Source organism: Styela clava, chromosome 6, assembly GCF_964204865.1.
Source record: "Styela clava chromosome 6, kaStyClav1.hap1.2, whole genome shotgun sequence".
Lineage (NCBI taxonomy): Eukaryota > Metazoa > Chordata > Ascidiacea > Stolidobranchia > Styelidae > Styela > Styela clava.
The window spans coordinates 13,610,609-13,629,281 of record NC_135255.1 but is presented as its reverse complement, the minus strand read 5'-3'; the positions used below and the strand labels follow the sequence as shown (position 1 = coordinate 13,629,281).

General features: G+C 34.2%; 1 protein-coding gene across 1 annotated transcript in view; it reads left to right on the top strand.

Moving 5' to 3' along the window:
- The first annotated feature begins 696 nt into the window (after window positions 1-696).
- LOC120331961 (uncharacterized) overlaps window positions 697-18,673 on the top strand; it is a 30,394-nt gene continuing 12,417 nt past the window's right edge. Inside the window, exons 1-22 of the mRNA XM_078113853.1 lie at window positions 697-879; window positions 1,030-1,110; window positions 1,426-2,238; window positions 2,657-2,714; window positions 3,197-3,272; window positions 3,879-4,402; window positions 4,860-4,967; window positions 5,500-5,695; window positions 6,025-6,149; window positions 6,860-7,076; window positions 7,642-7,750; window positions 8,222-10,427; window positions 12,969-13,170; window positions 13,266-13,395; window positions 13,573-13,827; window positions 14,534-14,587; window positions 15,830-15,878; window positions 16,216-16,361; window positions 16,717-16,799; window positions 17,402-17,535; window positions 18,015-18,177; window positions 18,253-18,369. Coding sequence (XP_077969979.1) covers window positions 813-879; window positions 1,030-1,110; window positions 1,426-2,238; window positions 2,657-2,714; window positions 3,197-3,272; window positions 3,879-4,402; window positions 4,860-4,967; window positions 5,500-5,695; window positions 6,025-6,149; window positions 6,860-7,076; window positions 7,642-7,750; window positions 8,222-10,427; window positions 12,969-13,170; window positions 13,266-13,395; window positions 13,573-13,827; window positions 14,534-14,587; window positions 15,830-15,878; window positions 16,216-16,361; window positions 16,717-16,799; window positions 17,402-17,535; window positions 18,015-18,177; window positions 18,253-18,369 — 5,913 coding nt within the window. The 5' untranslated portion in view covers window positions 697-812. The remainder of the gene's footprint in view (window positions 880-1,029; window positions 1,111-1,425; window positions 2,239-2,656; window positions 2,715-3,196; window positions 3,273-3,878; window positions 4,403-4,859; window positions 4,968-5,499; window positions 5,696-6,024; window positions 6,150-6,859; window positions 7,077-7,641; window positions 7,751-8,221; window positions 10,428-12,968; window positions 13,171-13,265; window positions 13,396-13,572; window positions 13,828-14,533; window positions 14,588-15,829; window positions 15,879-16,215; window positions 16,362-16,716; window positions 16,800-17,401; window positions 17,536-18,014; window positions 18,178-18,252; window positions 18,370-18,673) is intronic.

Here is an 18,673-nt window from a genome sequence, read left to right as displayed (position 1 = left end):
CATATTTATTATCTCGAGGGAGAGACAGCCTTAGCTACGTTATTTTAAGGAGTCGCGGTAAACCCCGCATTCTTATATTTTCCCAGTCTGTGACTCGGAGTTAAATTTTACCTTTACATGAAAAGATTATTTGAATTTCCAGGATTCTCTTTTTACATTCATTTTTTCTTGACTTTCCGTGTCTGGATGTTGTTGGGCGATTTGTCTTGAAAAAAAAAAAGAGTTGTCTCTGATGAGTTGTCCGTGTAGTGTAGACCAGGGGTGGGCAAGGTTTTTCGACAAGGGACCTAAAATTTGGCCCATCTGCACTGACGGGCCATGTAAGTGTGAGGTAAAAAGTAACATTTATGAACAATATTTACAGTGGTGCAAAAGAGGAAAACAATAAGCCTCGTGTCAAAATAAAATTTAATCGCAATCTCAACAAATGCCTTGAGCTATTTTTTAGATAACACATCAAAATTTATTTAAGTTCTGAAGTTTGGTTGTGGCAGCATCAGGTGAGCCAGATTGAAATACTCTTAGTGCCCATATGTCAGGTGTAGACGAATTGTCCGTCAGCCAATACGGGTGCAATTTCCAAAGCACAATATTCTGGTATTCAAAAAAAATTTGTACCTAATTCCAGCAGTAATCAGTTCACTAACTTATCCAAAACCAATTTATTCTGTACATTTTCTCATCTCTCCTTTCAGTACTTTAGTAGCCTACAGTAATAGTCTATTTACCAAAACCTGTCTGCCTGTAGACTTATACCATAACTGAACACCTAAATCAGTAAATGTTGTTAATTTTGTAAATGCAATATTGAAATGGATGGGAATGAAATCAGTAAAGGAGATGGATCATCCTCTGAAGGCATTGTAATTTCCAGTGATGGTGAGATAATTTGTAATCTGACATTTTTGGTAGAATTCAAACTATATTGCTCGAGTATTCATTGTATTGCTGTTGTTTTAATCGGAGTTTGTGCAATTAACATAAAAAATATTTTTGTTGTGGATCGAAATTTTATTATTTAATTTTCAGAGGAATATTATGGTTTATCTAAAGCTGTTGAGCATCACATTACTATGCAAGAAAAGGGAACTACTGGCTCATCATCAAATGGTAGGCTCATGATATTTTACATGTCTGCATGTGTGTGGTAGGATAGCATTTATTTATACATCAACGAAATCTTTCTTTTCTTTGGGCCTAAGCGCTGAATTATCAATCCCATATTCGTCATGGACTGGTAACCAGACGAGAGGCCGTGTTACGCCAAACCATCTAATTGACTTTCCTTTCCCTCAGGTAAAATGATCCCATCATAATGTCAGTGAGAGAGTCAAAATATGCCATGTAACTTCTCTTTGTTAAAAAAGTCCACAGCATAGCAACCTTCGAACTGCAAAGTTCAAAATCTACTTGTTATTTTAACAGAGCACTGGCGCAGCCATCAACCACCAAAGTATTATGGAAAAGCTCAACATGCCTACACTCACCATCACAAGGGACAATATGAAATATATCGTTCTCAGGAACGTCAAATGATGCGACCAAGGTCTCCTGCAAGGTCTTATTCACCAATAAGATCTCGTTCATACAGTGATGATCGTCATGCCGCTGGAATACAACCTCCACCACATACTGTCCCTGATATATATCCACCTGAGAGATACCTTCCACCCACTGTTCCACCACCAATTCGGGATGCTAGATTTAAAGGTCCATACAGAACGCAAATAGAAACTGCTTCATCATCTGCCCCTCGTCATTATATACCTCCAGATTCAAATTTTGAATTAATACGTAGAAACAGAATTGAAGAGAACAGGTTGTTACATCCATCTGAAATGCACATGCCTTCCTCTAATAGGAGGCCTCCTACTGACTCTGCTTTTTTGGAACACCGCACAAGACCTGCTTTGGAACATATCAAACACAGACCTTATTTTCGAGATGATGTTTCCAATGTACTGGAATCAAGAAAAAAATCATATAGCCATGATCAATCTCATTCTTTTCAGTATCCAGAGCATCACCAACAACATCATCATCTAGATGTAGAACCACTTAGAACGGAAAATCATCCACCAATATATCCAAGGTTTCAAAGTAAACCTCCCAAACCAGTAGCTTTCAAAATTAAAGCTAAAACTCCACCTAAACTTCGTTTGCCGTATCATCCTCTTGACCCATTCAGTCCACTTCCCGGTCAATTAGTGAAAGATATTGGAAGCCCCAAAAGATGGTGTATCCTTTTTTGAAATTGTATATCTAATGCTGGTAGTAGATGCCAAGTTAAGTAGGGTAGATTTGATTAGGTTGAGTTTGTTAATTTGTGTGTGAATGATATGCTCAGTAATTTACTACTCACTACTGAGCTGATGGTTAAAATTTTGTTCTATTTTTTTTACTCCAAATTTTGTATCCTTGGAATCTTTAGGACTAGGAACAACATTTTTATTTGGTCAATTTTGAAATAGGCTGAAATTTAGTACTGTTATATCGCACCCATCTCGATTACAAGTTATTCTCCTATATTTAAGGCATTTTAAATGTAATATAAAGGATTCTGTAATTTATTATTGTTTTTTGGTAAAAATATCTTTATGAGCTTTAATGACTAGTTCATAATTAAATTTTTTCTTAACATGTATCCTTGAATCAGCTCATGACAAATATGAACAAGATCAATTGGCAACAACGGGTTCAGAAGTCAGGAACAGGTAACTATCTAAACCTCATTTAGAGCATATTGTATACCACTATAATTATGCGAACCTAATTGATGCAGAGTGTTTCATAGCTTTTGCGAGTAATAAAATTTTGCTTAAAACACCTCATATATTAGTGCTTGACAACAAAATTCGATCCATGGTTTTACACAATTTTTTGTAGGTTAAATTAACCTTGCTTCGACTAGGGATATCATCTGCACTATTCACGGACATTAGGCCTATTGTTTTTTTTATCTCCATGCTTAAAATCTGGAGGAATTCCACAGTCTAGTCAAATTTTTTTTTCTAACTCAAAGTTCGAAGTTGAATTCAAAATCTTTTTCAACCTGAAATTAGGCTATTAAATATTCCTACCATATTCCTTCACTGCTCCGCAGATCGCACTCAAGATCAATTAAATGATATTAGCAACCGTTTTCATTATTTTTTGTTGAACAAGGTCCTTCATTTAATCTGTTTGTAATTTTTAGAAATGATCAGCTATCAAGTAATGTTATTGGTAGACATCATAGACATCAAGATCCCAAGGATGCTAGAGGAACTAAAGTTAGTTTTTTTTTAAATTTGTTATGAATGAAAATGGTCATATGTGTTTTGGTATTCCAGAATTTTGAAATGTGTATAACATCGGTGGCAAAATCCATCTGATCCATCTTTTTTTGACAGGAACATGCTTAGTTTTTACAGGACTATAAATCATTATTAGTGTATATCAAATTTTATCATAAAGTTATCACAAAGACTTGCAAATGTCGATCTGCAAACATTTCATCTGGTTGAATTCAGACATAAAATAGCTATAAGACTAATGATTTAGTTTTCTGAGTTTCAAAGCTACCTTCACTTAATAAAAAGTTCTCATGGACATTCCTTAGTAATTATTTTAATAACAAATATTATAGAAAATTGAGAAATTATCTTCCAAGGGTTCAAGCATTTTGGTAGCCTATATATATTTTAAAATTTCATCAAAACTGTAAAATTTATATTATTCTAATCTTCTTAATTTTCCTAAAATTTTTATGAAATTGAACAGGGTATATTCACGATTTTGTAAATTGAGATTCGGATCATTTATGGAAATAATTAAGGATATATTCGGACTTGTATTGTATTGCAGTTATCGTAATAAATATTATTGTCATTTTTCAGGCACAATTTCGCTCTCCAGAAAAACTAGATCATTTGGAAGGTCAGGAACATCACAAAAAAATTGAGGAGAAGATTGACGGAGAAGAAATGGTTTATGAAATTGAGGAGGAATTTGTGGAAATAGATGAAACTTCTCAACACGAGAACCCAAACTCTGACGACGATGAGGAACTACTCGGACTAAGACTACAAGCTTTAACGTCTGCTCTTAATACTGAAGAGAGATCGTCGGAAGAGGATGAGGAGCTTTTAGGGCTGAGATATCATGCTTTGTCTTCGGCACTAAATACTCAAGCTCGTACCGAAGATGGCCATAGTATACATAAAAGAGATCCTTCATTGGATGAAAGACAAAAACCTAAATTTCTAGTAAAAAGGGTTATGGAGGGGGGTTCGGGAAAATCTAAAAAAGTGAAAAAAGGCAGAAAAAAAAGTGACGTTGCAGATCTTTTTATGAAAAAACATAGTTCAATTTCTAAACACCAATCACCAGAAAGAGCACGTCCTGTAACAAAGCAATCAAGGTAATGTGCAAGTGCAAATATATTTATGTTATATTATGTATAAAACTAATTTGCTTACTGAGATAAGATTCAAAACCCCTTTTTTTCTTTTAATATTGTTGCTTGAATTTATTAAAGTAAAAAGAATCGTTCTGGTTATGTGTGCAATATATGTACTAATATACAGGGTGGTCATAAAGTCGTAAAGGTAAATATTTAAATTTCAAATGTTACAAAAGCCTTGGAATCATTGGATCTTGATACACAGTCTTCTCTGATTCATCATCATAACATTCTAAATTAGGATGAGTAACTTAATGACGTCCATATGCATCATAATAGATTGTGAGTTTTACATTGGTGCGTGACGTTATGGCCACACTGTAATTTTTTCCATTTTTTAGTGAGATATCAAAAGAAGATAGGTTGCGGTATTAGACTTTTATCATTTTTCATCGTTGTTATATTTATTTGACAGATTACCTGTGGACTCAAAAAAACCCAACAAAGCCCAACTAACACTATTTAGTGAGATTGTAAAGAACCATCAAGCACCTTCAAAAACAGATGCTCTGCGTTACATCAGGTGAGTTGCAGAACTGAAAGTAGAATTGAGAGAGTAGTATCTGTTTACCTTGGGCATTGAATAGCTTGATTTTGTATTGTTATGTGTGTTGATTTCAACAAAAAGTCAACAGTAGGATGGAGAACATAACTTATTAAATTCATTTCAGAGTCTACTTCGGTTTGCTTAGCTCATTAAAACAACATTGTGTAGTCAATTAGTATGAAATTATGTGAATGCCTCACACAAAGGACATGTTTATTATAATAATTGAAATTGTTCAAACAATGCCTTTTCTCTGGCTATAGCGTGTCCTCATTATGTTACTTTTATGCTGTATGCTATTATGAGTTATGACATTATGTAGTGTTTTTTTACCTAGTGTGAAGAAACATTTTCATTTTCGACTTTAACATCAGGCAAAATAAATATTTATTATAATTTTGTGTTTTTGTTTTGTCTCTACTTCAATTCTGCTCCTTGGAATGGAATTTAGTGCCAGTGGGTGTATTATTCATTTTTCATCTGCTACATTGCTTTTCTTGTACTTTAGATCACATCCTGATGAAAATATAAAAACTGAGATGTTTTTAAATCTGATGAAACGGGAAAGTTTGAGCGTTCCAGATGCAGTTGATCTCGCAAAACAGAACTTTGTTCACAAAAAAACAGTTGTAGCTGACAAAGAAAATATAAAAAAAGATGTCGAACCGGTCCAGGCTTTTAAAACTATAGCAGATGCTGAAGAGGTATAATGGGTTATATAATATAATACAGCGGTTTACAACCTGTTTTTTTGGTTGTTTTCATGAGTTACTACAGTACACATGATGGTGTCGGTAATTTCTCTTACTTCTTGATGCACACCAATGCAGCAACAACAAAAATAATTACCACAATCGGGATATCCTGGGTTCTTTTATTCCACGGGTTCCACGGCACCGTATGGTCCATCAGGATAGTCCAGGGGATACGCAAGTTTCCATCTAAATCCGAAAGGAAAATTTACTTCTGATCCATGGAATAACTGTCTGTTCAGGCCTGTGAGAATAAAAATTGAATAAAATTTTATTTTCAGTCTAATTTTGACAACTATGATGAGATAGAAATGGAGTTATCAGAGGGTGAGAGTGATTCTGGTCTGGTTCCTCCTGGTACAGATGATAGCATTATTCTTCCACCGAAAATTGATTCTACCGGAATGTAAGGCGATTTTAGAGTAATATTTTTACTATATGAGAATCGGACAGGAACATGGTGTGGGCCACCTTAATTTAAATGCATACATGTTCATTACACTTTTGACATGGTAATGTATAAACAGTAATTGTGATTTTCTCTATATATAAAGAAGCAAAAACTATGTACTGAATTAGTAATTCATTTCAATCTCTTATGTCTACAACACACTTATTATAAACAGTGAATAAATAATATCCTGTTCCTTTTCTCAAGTACTTATTTATTCTCTTTTTTTCTTTGTTTCAATCATTTTACACTTTTCCGACTTAGTGATTTAGCATGTCATATGAAGAATAGGATTTACATATTTATCCAGGGCGAGGGTAGGCGATAAGACGGTTTATTCATTTGGAAAACCACGGCCTCTCGCCCGCTTGCCGTCCACATCTGGGTGAAATATAAAAAAAAAACAGCCCCATATGCCCCACTGTACATCGTTATGAATTATGATATTAATCTGTCCATTAGCTAGCAGAGAAAAGAAGTATCTTCAACAACAATTCAGCAATACAGTCAATATATCCATTCCTTGTCCCATAATTGAAAGTGTTATGTAACAGATGTATGTATGAATCTAACATAACGTAAAGTACCTATATATCAGTAAAAAATATGATTTTTTTTCAAGTCAAGTTTCTCATGACAACTACCAATCTGTTTCTTTTTACCAGACCTGCTCTGCCAGAAGTTACAAGCATTCCAGTCACAGAAGGCAAAAAATTTTCTGATCATGATTCAGTCACATCAACAGATTATTTATTGAATGCAACTCCATCTCAAGAATCTATCTGGATGATGCTGGAAAATCCTATTGAATCAGAAAAGGCTGAATGTTCTGGTGCTGTGACAGGGACTGATGATAATGGAAGAGAATCGAATTTTGTAGAGGTTTGTATATTACATAATGTGTAGTACATATTATATTAATTATAGAGTAAGACATATAGTTAATATCTGGACACTGTATTTGCCATCTAAAAACCTATTTTGTGGACCCAATTTTTTGACCAGATTTTCTGGGTTGAGACGAGTTATTTGGGCGGCTTGGTTCATATTTTTCTCGGGGGGGTTCTGCCTAATAGCATTCAAAAGTGCAAATACCAATACAATCACATGTAGTATCTCATCTTGTCAACTGTAAACACATCAAAGAGAGAGAGCCGCATAACAGAGAAAAAAATGTGTAAAATGGAATCAATAAAAATAAAGCGTGCATTGGTACATAACTAACAAACATAAAAAAAAGTAACACAATTTTTCTGCCTCAGCTTATTGTAGGGTAATAATGAAGAACCCATATTTTTAATTTCAAAAATTGGCCTCGACTTATTTGTCGATTGGCTTATTGGCACGGAAATGCAGTATATAGTTTATACATGGCCCATATTATATTCCAACCCAGTGTAAACATTTCTGTTCTGCAATGCTTATCAGATGTTTTATTTCATTGTAGAAGCGAGCGAGAATATCTTCGGGAGATATTGAAATTGATGATGACTCATTAATTATTTTGCGGGAACGATTACTAAAACAGATGGACTCAAACAAAAAAGAACCAGTTGGTGGGTTTTCAATTAAATTTATTTTAGTCTCTTCATCACAAAGTATATCTTCGTATAATATGTTAATAAGTATTGTAACTTATTCTGTAATTATGCAATTAGAATGTGCTTTGATTTTTCACTTTTTCCTGCTATGTAAACTATTTTAATTATTGGTACTTTGGAAAATGGATATCTTCATTCTTCTTCTCTTTTTTCATTGCAAGATTTTTTGGCAATGAGTGTACATAGGGGGTTTTATTTTGTTAGTTGGCTATCAGTTTTGAATTTCCTCTAATTAAATCTCTTAGAACTTGTTATTTCACCCAATATTTTTCTTTTTTTGAAACTTGAGGCAACCGTTACATTACAACATATACAATATGAAGTCACTTTTGATTGATCTTTGACCTTCGTGTCCATGTATTTGAATATTGCTCTCTTGTATTTTCTGAAAAATTCTTCTGTTTATAAATGTTGTTATATTTTTAGAGAGCACTAAAAAAAGCGGAGATTCATGTGTAAGTGTCCCATCGCCAGTAAATGAATGTTTATCATCTGGTCAGCTTGTTAATGAAATACCGCACAGCAAACCGAATAATCAAGAAATTGCTTTACTTCCATCCCAGTATCCATACCAACCACCGACTTTACTAACTTCACTTGTGAGCAAGATAAATTCAACAAACATGACAGCTGATGGAAGTGAAATATCTTTAAACCAAAACCCTGTTGTTCCTCCATTTTTAACGACTGAAAGAGCAAATAAAGAAACTGTATCTGAGCAGGGTTCAAGTAATACACGGCCTGCAGGTCCATGCACGCTACCTTCATCTCAGACTGAATTTTCAGCACCCCAACTTTCCATGCCAAGAAACGACATACCAGCCAGTGTTCCGATACTCATTGACCCTATTTTATTTACTTCCTCTCTAAAAACTGTAAATATCGATCCAAGAACGGAACTAAATGAGGAAACAAAAGCAGCTATAGCATTGTCTGCAGTCAATTTAACGTCGTCTAATTTTAAAAAAATTTCAACAACTTTTCCACCATCGTTGACTCCGATAAATGAACCTCAACCTGTAGCAGTTAGGACGCGAGCACAAATTAGTAAAAACAGAAGGAAAAGAAGGAGTAATCGTAAATTAAAAGCTGCGACTATTGCCAATAAGCAAAATAAATCTAATAAGGCTTTTTTATCGCAAACGAATACACTAGCAAAAGTATCGAGTTCGCCTTCACTACCAACAACATCCAGTATTGATATTAAAAAAGAATCAGTTCTGTTGTCTGTCGTACGTAAAACTCAACCTGTAGCAGTTAAAACGCAGGCACAAATTAGTAAAAACAAGAGAAAAAGGAGGAATCGTAAATTAAAAGCTGCGACTATTGCCAATAAGCAAAATAAATCTAATAAGGCTTTTTTATCGCAAACGGAACCACAAGCAAAAATATCGAGTATGCCCTCACTGCCAACAACATCCAATATTTATATTGAGAAAGAATCAGTGCTGTTGGAACCAGCTACAAAGAAAAAGGCAATTTCTCCGTTACCAAGTATGATACAAACTCCTACCACCACAGGACCAATGACAAATTTTGTTCCACAATTAGCGTCTACTCCTGCTCTTCCACTTAAACCAATGGAGCAAACTCCCACAAGGCCGAAACGAGCGCAAATTCGACAAAAACTTCATAAGGCGATGAACGATCAACCAAAAAAACTTGAGATGAAACTCACAGCGACCACTAATGCTTCACCTGTAAATGCAAATATACTGAAACCTTTTACCACGAATATTGCTACAATATCTAAAACACATCCTGGTATTCCAGTCTCATCTAAGCCAACATTATCAACTTCAAATTCACAAACTTTATTTAAATCTGCAACTACTATTATCAAAAAGAATCATTTAGTTGGAAAAAGAGCTGCGGAATCATTGTCAGACGGATCCAAAAGAAAAGTTAGAGTTTTGACTCAGAATATGCCCGAAAATTCTGCCCAAATTAGATTACCAAGACATCAACCGGTAGTTATTGAGATTGGTGGTTCATCGGATGAGGATGAATCTGTTCTTTCACCTACTCGTACTCGACCAAGCCCTAAAAACCCATTTGATCTTCACAGGGACATGCTTGATGCGATGATAAAGCAAGTTCGTCAAGAGACAACTCTCAAACAGAAGTCAGCTGACATTGCTGTTTCTCCCAGTACAAATGGAACAAGTGATTCAAAAAATTTGAACGAGTTCACTTCTCGAACTGCTGACATTCGAAAAGCATTGCCGCTGACAACGGACAAACAACAAAATGTAAATGCGTCAGTTTCAAACTCGAAACCTCAATCTGATAAAATTTTTGAAACCGATATGGAAAATGTAATAAACTCCCCCAAAGCGCCTGTTAACAAAAAAGTAACACCTAAAGTGGATTCACCGTCATCACTAAAGTCTTTATCGCGACAAATGAATCAAATCCAAAAACATGACAGTAACTCAGGAAAGACACCCACCCATGCCATGCTACAGTTCAAGCAAGCAAAAATCAAATTTCTGAAATTGAAGACGTTGATAGGAAAGGATGAAGTTGCTTACAATCGTTTGGTGAAAATTAAAGAATCGAAAAAATCTGAACTTAGACTTGTGCAAGACGAATTAAAAGAAATGATTTATAGAGTTGCTGCAATAAAAGGGTGAGTTGTTCAGATGAATTATATCTGATTTTGAAATTGAAATTCAATTTGAAACTAGAGTTGAGTTTTAAAAAAAATCTTAAATGTTTATATTTATTACCGTATTTGTATATGGTGTTAAAAAATAAGAAGTTCAAAAAAGTAATCCAATCAGATGGTTGAGTGCCGCTATATTCTATTGTATCTTTGGCCCTAGCTCTAGTTATTATGGCCCCAACCATGCGTAAAATGCACTATATCAGGGCTTTTCGAACTTTCAGCTTGTGACCCCCTTCCAATATGTTAAAATTTTTTGTGCCACCTATTAAGTCGGCCTTGTTATGCACGCACGGCGCTTCTCTGATTTTGTGTATTGTATATAAATAGTGAGATTTATGTTTTGAACTACCGTAGCTTTAATAATTGTGTTTCAAATCAGAAGTCTAAACAATACAATAGATGGTACTTTGAGTAAAACCGGTGCATTTTTTGCAACTCTTAAATTTCGTTGCGCCCCTCCTGCGGGCGTCAAGACCCCCAATTTGGTAAGCCCTGCACTACACAGTGGAAACTCTATATACGAAAGGTTTGGGACAGGCGCGCAGCCGATCACGCGCTGGTTAATAGAGCTTAGAGGTTTCAGCTTCTGTCGCGTAAAATATTCAATTCATGACAGCTACGAGATTCTAAAATGTCCTTACGTATATATTAATTTTATTGTCCCCAACGCAACTCGCGGTCTCGACTTTCTACGTCAAAATAAAAACATTACTTCCGTGAACATAAAACAAGAGATAAGCTGCCTGATATATTTAATTTCGATACGTATTTTTGCAATCTTGTGACCTCGTTATCGCCGTTAGTAAAATCTCGATATCTGATATAAAATCACGTTTAGTACAATTTTACATCATACAATGTAAATAGATATAAAGTATACCAGTAAATCAAAAATACAACTTCACCGCCTCGAAATCCACGTCGAACAGTCGCCGCGATTACGTCACTCGTTAAAAGAGCCGACTTTTCTAACGAAAAATGATTTTTCTCTTGCGCAAGGTAACCAATCCATGACCGATAAGGGCATATTCAAAATGTCCTGCTTTATTAATTTAATTGTCTTCAATTTACCCTGCGGTTGCGCCGACAAAACACCACGGAATTTCGCATAAAAATGTGTTGCCCTATTATATATTGTTTTGATCCGTATTTTTTCTATTTTGCGAATTCGACAAATTTGAGATGTGCTTGTAACATTGACTCCGTTCAATCGCAATGCTGCCACTCCGATTATTTTTAAAGATAAAAGCTTTCGAAAAATCCGCAAATCTGCTGTTAATTCTCATGGAGTAAAATTTATTTCAGTAGAATAAAAATTGATGGATATACTTCAGATTAATTATCTTATATATCATCACTAACAGGGAAAAAATCGCGTTTTCAACCTTGTTTAATGATAACACTAAAATTGTCGTCGATAATTTTAAAGTAATGGATCCCACCCACAATTAACCGTGTTTCGATTTTAATGGCGGTATGTTCCTAAACAGCAAGGAAACATAATGTGTGCCGTGGGCACACGAAATTTTGCGATATTTAAAAGCGTTTTTAGACTAGAAAAGCGTTTTTAGACTGTCGCGGGACTCAACAAATCTTATAGCCTATTGTTTACGGGTTTTGTTTTCAGTATTTTATATTGTCGATTTTCAGTCAAATTTAGATCGCTGGTTTACTCCTTCATTTGTCTTTAGAACCTCGCCGCCGATGAACGTATAATAACCCTCACCGAATTCACAATTCCTTGCAAAGTACAAAAATAAAATAATCATCATGTTTATCGTGGCACAAATTTGTGATTTAGAGAGAATAAATACCGACGTAAATACCGACACTGATGAAAACAATCGCCGATTTTAGCAGAAGGCAATTGCACGCTTTTTCAGTTTTCACAATTCCATGCGAGTACAAAAATAAAATAATTATAATTGTTCCCGTGGCACAAATTTGTGATTTAGAGAGAATAAATACCAACGAGAAGGCGTTTACAGTCTAAATAACACGCCGCCTTGATGAAAGCATAAAGCAATTACACGCGTTATCAGCGACTTTTTCTGTTTTCAAAAAAATTCAAAAGGGGGGGGGGGTTTCGACCCCGAAAACCCCCCCTGGCTGCGCCACTGGTTCGGGATACGAAAATGTAGTAATCTAATTTTGACATGTATGTGTTATGGGTTTTAATCATTATTATAATTTATTATACAAGTATTATTTCCGAGTTTTGTGGCATCTTGGAATGGATTAGGGCATTTACAGGTAAAATGCGACCCCACTTACGGAATTTTCTACTGACGTAGATGCTTCCGGAAGGAATTAATTTCGTAGGTAGAGTTTCCACTGTATTAATAAGTCATCGTTATTCTGATATGTCTTTCTATTATAGCCAGTGCTTTTGTAAAGCAAAAAACAAGTTCAATTTGAAAATTAGGGTTTTATTTATTTTTAATTTTTGTTAATTATTATTATGGTCATTTTCGTGAAATACCTCTCTATTGTCAAAACCAGAAAAGCTGCTCGTTGTGAGGAGTTAGTGAAGAGATACACTCAACAAGAGACGAAAATGAAAGAAAAACTGGAAAAAAGAAACGACTTAAAAATGAAATTGAAAGAACGAATCAAACGACAAATGATTCAAATGAGATCGGAACAAAGAAGAAAAAAGAATTCGACAATTTCTGGCACAACCACGAAACAAATTGAAGCAAAGGTACATTCAAAAATTTAATACTTGTTTTATGGCATTTAACTTGTATTTCACATTCACAGTATTTATTAAAGTTCATTGTTTTACTCAATTTATAGAAATCAGTAATAGAGGTGAAAGCATTGCCAAATTCCAAAAGTAAAGAATCGATTGATCAAGAAAAAAAGAGATTACTTGCAGTAGAACAAAAGCTTGTTGCTAAGATTAATCAAATGAAGAAATCTGATGGTAAGATAAGTTTTGAAAACATCTGTAAAATTTTCACACAATATATTACAATAATGACAAACCAAAATAATGATGTGAAAAAAATTTGTAATATTTTAACCTTTTGTGCCAAAAGAGGTTGAGTCGTTTTCGTATTCCTCTGTTGCATATATTTAAAATAAACATCTTTTTATTCAGGTAAACCAGCAAACCCTTCACGAGTTGGATCTAGAAGAGTGTCGTTATCTCAAGAAGTTCAGTCACAACTTGAAAAACACAAAGAAATGCAAAAAACCAACAAACCTTCGGTACACGATTTATCTCTCAGTAAAATAGCAATACCAACTCTTTCACCTGTCCGGAATCCGCAAACGAAAAGTACAGCATCGCCAATTATTTCAATCAATTCTCCTGCAAGAAAACTTCTCAATAGTCCTTCCAGAGTAATGAAATGTGAGTATATGGACTACCCTTTCAGATCATTTTTTCCAGCTACGTTTTGAAATCAACATTGAATGATTGTGAATAAGGTTTATTTCCCCCTTCTTCATCCCATATCCCAATGATATCAAATTTTCAGCATTTTAATTACTTAGGATATGTATATTGTATATGCTGTAGCTTCAGTGTTATGAATTACTAAACAACAACCATTTTCGTTCATTGTAAATCTGTTTGTTAGGGGAATACCTGCCTAGTTACCTAGTGGGCCAAATGGTAATCTCATATATCTGTAGCGGACAATGTCAATAGGGCAACTGACGAAGTTGTGCTCACTAATTATAGCAGTACTCTGACAACTGATAGTTCTATATATATAAGTTATGAATTTAAATTAGGTTTTATAACTTTGAGTGTCGTGGCTTAATAACTAGCTTTGATTGCTCGCACCTTCGAATTCGCAGTGAATTGTGTGTTCAATTTTGCATTTTATCTTTTTACTGACTAGAAAAATGACCATGACCTATGCAATTTCTTGTTAGATTTATTTATCACACACCTTGATTAAATCATGATAGTTGGAATCGAAATTAACACTTAGTCTCCGAGTAGTTCTGGACAATAGTAAATCAAATTAGCAATACTTTTTCATACAATTGCAACTCGTATTGTTCAGAATGTTGAAACATTTATTAACAAATAATTTGCTATTTCACAGCATCCAGTCCAGCACCAACATCACAGGAAAAAGAAAAGAAAACTATTGTTACACGTTAGTATAATACTAGGAACGTACAAAACGAGCATTTTTGCTCAAAAAATGTACGCATAACTTCTGCTAGGTACCGCTACGCCATCTCTGCGTACCGCTTATAAAACAACCAGATCGCCAGCGGTAGTTCGCATTATCATGAAATTTTGACATGATTCAGAAAACAAACACGACTATGACCCAGACTGGATTTTTTGGCAGGTTCGCGCCTGAGAGCGCTACCGCTCCTCGAAAATGCATGCCATTGAAGTCAATTTTACATGCAGTGGTGTCTGACAGGCGACAGCACACTGGCAATTCAGATTTGCACATAGGAATTTTTGATTGCACGTCCGATTTTTTCGTTGAGAAAGGCCATGAAATCCAGACTGGACTATGACCATTTTTTTTTAATTTTTCCTTTAGCGCAAATATTTCTTATCATGCGAAGCTTTTGAAAACAAGAATATTGGTCAGAGACCGAAGACTTATCGATCAAAACTGCGGTTTCGATTCATGACCCTATAGTCACAGTGCATGTCTCATCACTAATTGATTATTAACTCGCTAATTATACGACATAGTTCATCCAAAATTAATAGGCTTCTGGTCCGAGATATGATGAATGCACATGCAAAATTTGGAGCAGATTCAACCATGCCTTCGTGAGATATCGCGTACATCTAACAGACAGACAAACAGACAAATACCTATCAACCTATTTACCGATCTAAAACTCGATAAGTAATAACTTTAACTTAAACAGTTGTCACAGTCACAGTGTTTGATTTAGCGTAATGCTAACCTTATAGAAAAAAATTGGCATTTGGGTGCTACTAAAATGCCAATCTTTGTTATTTCTTGACTGTTTTTCGCAAACTCGGTATTGTTTTCTTATTTTGACTTAGATCTATACATTGGTGCCGCTATTATTCAAATTGGATTAAATTTAAATTTTTTGTTATATACCCAATAATAATTTGATTTCTAAATTTCTGAAATTTGGAATTGGAAAATGCACATTGATATTAAAAAATTCCCACTTATATTGAATATTTGAAAACAGTAAGTAAAGTTAAGCTTAAAAATTCAAAATTTTGCCTTATATTGTCAAAATACAATCATACTAAGAATTGAGTTTGGCTATAGGAATAACATGCAATTGTGATATAAATAGTATACTTTTTTTCCTACACTCATTTTCTACTACATGTTGGAATGACTCATCAATCTATATTCATACGACTCTTTCTCAAATTTCAGAAACACCAAGCAATATAAAAGAATCTAACATTTTAGAAGAACAAATAAGGTAAGTTGTTATCTTTTACTTATAGTTGATCGTATACAATTCATCAGTTTGCCAAAAAATAAATCTTATTGTACTAGGTAATGTAGATGGATTAGTGTGAGTGTGGTGGAAATATATATTTCCAATGAAAAATCAGTATTTTAAATCATATATTAGGAAATGTAGTTAATTTTTTTTGTTTCATATTATGTCAACTTGCAGAACTCATGACTGTACTTACCTAACCCTGCTTGAAATCCACTGTTTTATATGGATGTTACGAATGTTTGGAAGGAATGATTTCTATTTTATCAGTTATCTGTTGGTTTGTCGAATGACGTTGTTATTCTTTTTACAGTTCAACTGCAAGTGAAGTCTCCTTGAAGCGTTTCCAGAAAATAATTGAAAAATCGATGAATGACATTAAATCTTCGTTTCTTGGATCCCAACAACCGTTTGCTGAAATACCTTTTTCTAATAAATCTTGGGACATGAAAACACCTGGTAATTTGATTCCATTTATCGAGTTGACAGACTTGCAAAATTGACGTTAATAATGTACCCATAATCATCATCGTTTCACCACACAAAATGCGAATTTCAGAGAAAAAAAGGCATAAAATCACTTATTTGATACATTTGTATTGTAAAATAACATTTTACTTGTGTTTTTTAATTACATTCTTGACTTACCTAATTTTGTTCCTGCTCCTGCCTGTGTATGTAATATAGATCCAGACTCAAAATCGACATGAATTAAATATAAGTCTTTGTTTTATATTCAGGTTCAATTTAGAGTAGGTATTTCATTATATCGAACTTTTAAAGAAAAATAATTTTTTTTACGTTCGTGTTCTAGACTGCTTTAAAAGGTGGAAGATTGATATAGGGGAACTTCTTCGGAATAGCAAAGAAGAAATTTCTGATAATAAAACTTACGAGGTAAAATTACAAAACAAAATCAACATGTTTAATATTCTATTGTTTTTACTGGATACCGATTTCATTTGTTAATATTGGAAACAATGATGTTCTAAAACTAAACGAGAATATCGGTCGGCAACCGAGGACTTATCGATTGAAACTGCGGTTTCGATTCATGACTCTATAGTGACACCGCGTGTCCCATTACCTCGCCTTTTTGAGATATCACGTTCATCTAACAAACAGACATACAGACAGACAGAAATACCTATCAACATACTTACCGATCTTGAGATCGATAAGTAACAACTGATCATATACAAATTTTGTTTTGCCAATTATGTACCATATAACCCTGACATGGGGGCAAACTGTGGCCCGCTGGTCAAATCGGGCTTGTTGGGTAATTCAATCTGGCCCGTGGTCCAGAAATCGTACCCACCCCACCCCTGATATAACCACTTTCTTATTCTCTGAATTGATTATGTAACTTTATATTACCTATAAGAATTGAAGAATTGAATAAAAACCTTTTTATCGACAGAGTTACCCATTTTGTGCATTATCTAAATAAGAACATCTTCTGTTATATATTTTCAAATTTACTTCTTTTTTCATAGTTCAAGACATATCAGAGCCCTCTTCATACATTTCGATCATATCGACTCAATCCATTTATGAGAACAAAAGACAAATTATCTATCAAGTCAGCAACGTTCAGTCATAAGATTAATCCAGAGAAGATACTATGCAGGTAAACATCATTTGTATATCAGTAATAATATGATTTGTCTATTTTCTAGAATCTTGTCAACTTAACTTTTATTTCTTTCAAATTGGTATTGGTTTCAAAATCATATCTTTGGATATCAGCGGCTGATTGTGCAGAACCTTGTTCTGAGCGTAAATGGACGTAAAAAATTGTGAATATATAAGCCAAATTATTGGTGTTGTTGTTTTGTTTTAACTACTTCAAGGATAACATTAAATTTTTTAGCAAGTAAATATCTTCCTGAAGAGTTTTCAATATCTTTTTTTTTCTAGTTTTACGACCTATTTTTTTCCCCTGCAATCCTTGTTTAATTTTAAAAATTCATGTTGTTTATTTTTCACTCTCCAATTCCATTAAGCTCTGCTGCATAAACTTTGTATGTTTATTTTAAGGTGGTAGCTTCGTCCTTCTCAATATATTTGTACATTTTGTTCTTATAATTGTTCAATCTTGCCTCACAGATACGGTTTGACTGGAACTTGCCATGATCCGAATTGTAGAGCACAACATTCTAAACAATATGAGTTGCAGTCGTCAGAAGTATTGCTAGATTTGATTTGTTATTGTCCAGAATTACTTGGTGAAAATGCGAATTTTGATTCTAACTATCAAGATTTAATCAAGGTATGTAATATCGCATTGGATCGTCTATGCTTAGAAGTTGGAATGTCCAATGCCAATCATATAAAATTTTTTTAGCTATCTGAATTGACTTGTAACAAATTATGTGGAATATCAAGCAAACAAACCAACATGTCTATTGATGAAAAATGCATTCTGATTGCGAGTAAAGTGAATACTGCTCTCAATAACAAGGTAATGCATAATTGTAAAATTATCTTATGTAGTCTGACAGTTATTGCAGGTGAAAATAATGAGAAAAGATAGCTCAATCATAAAACGAACTGCAACCTCTTATCTGGGTTAGTCAGTACGTGAATAGGAAACTATTAATTTCTCCCGTTGTTTGTTTTTGAAAAGCTAAGACTGACATTAACCATCCTGCAATGGTGATGAGTACTGTGATCCCTTGGTACATACGGTAAGTCCTGAACACAAAGTAGTGCTAAACATGCTGTTTATATGTCAAGTGAAAAACATCGAATGTCAATTGAAAATA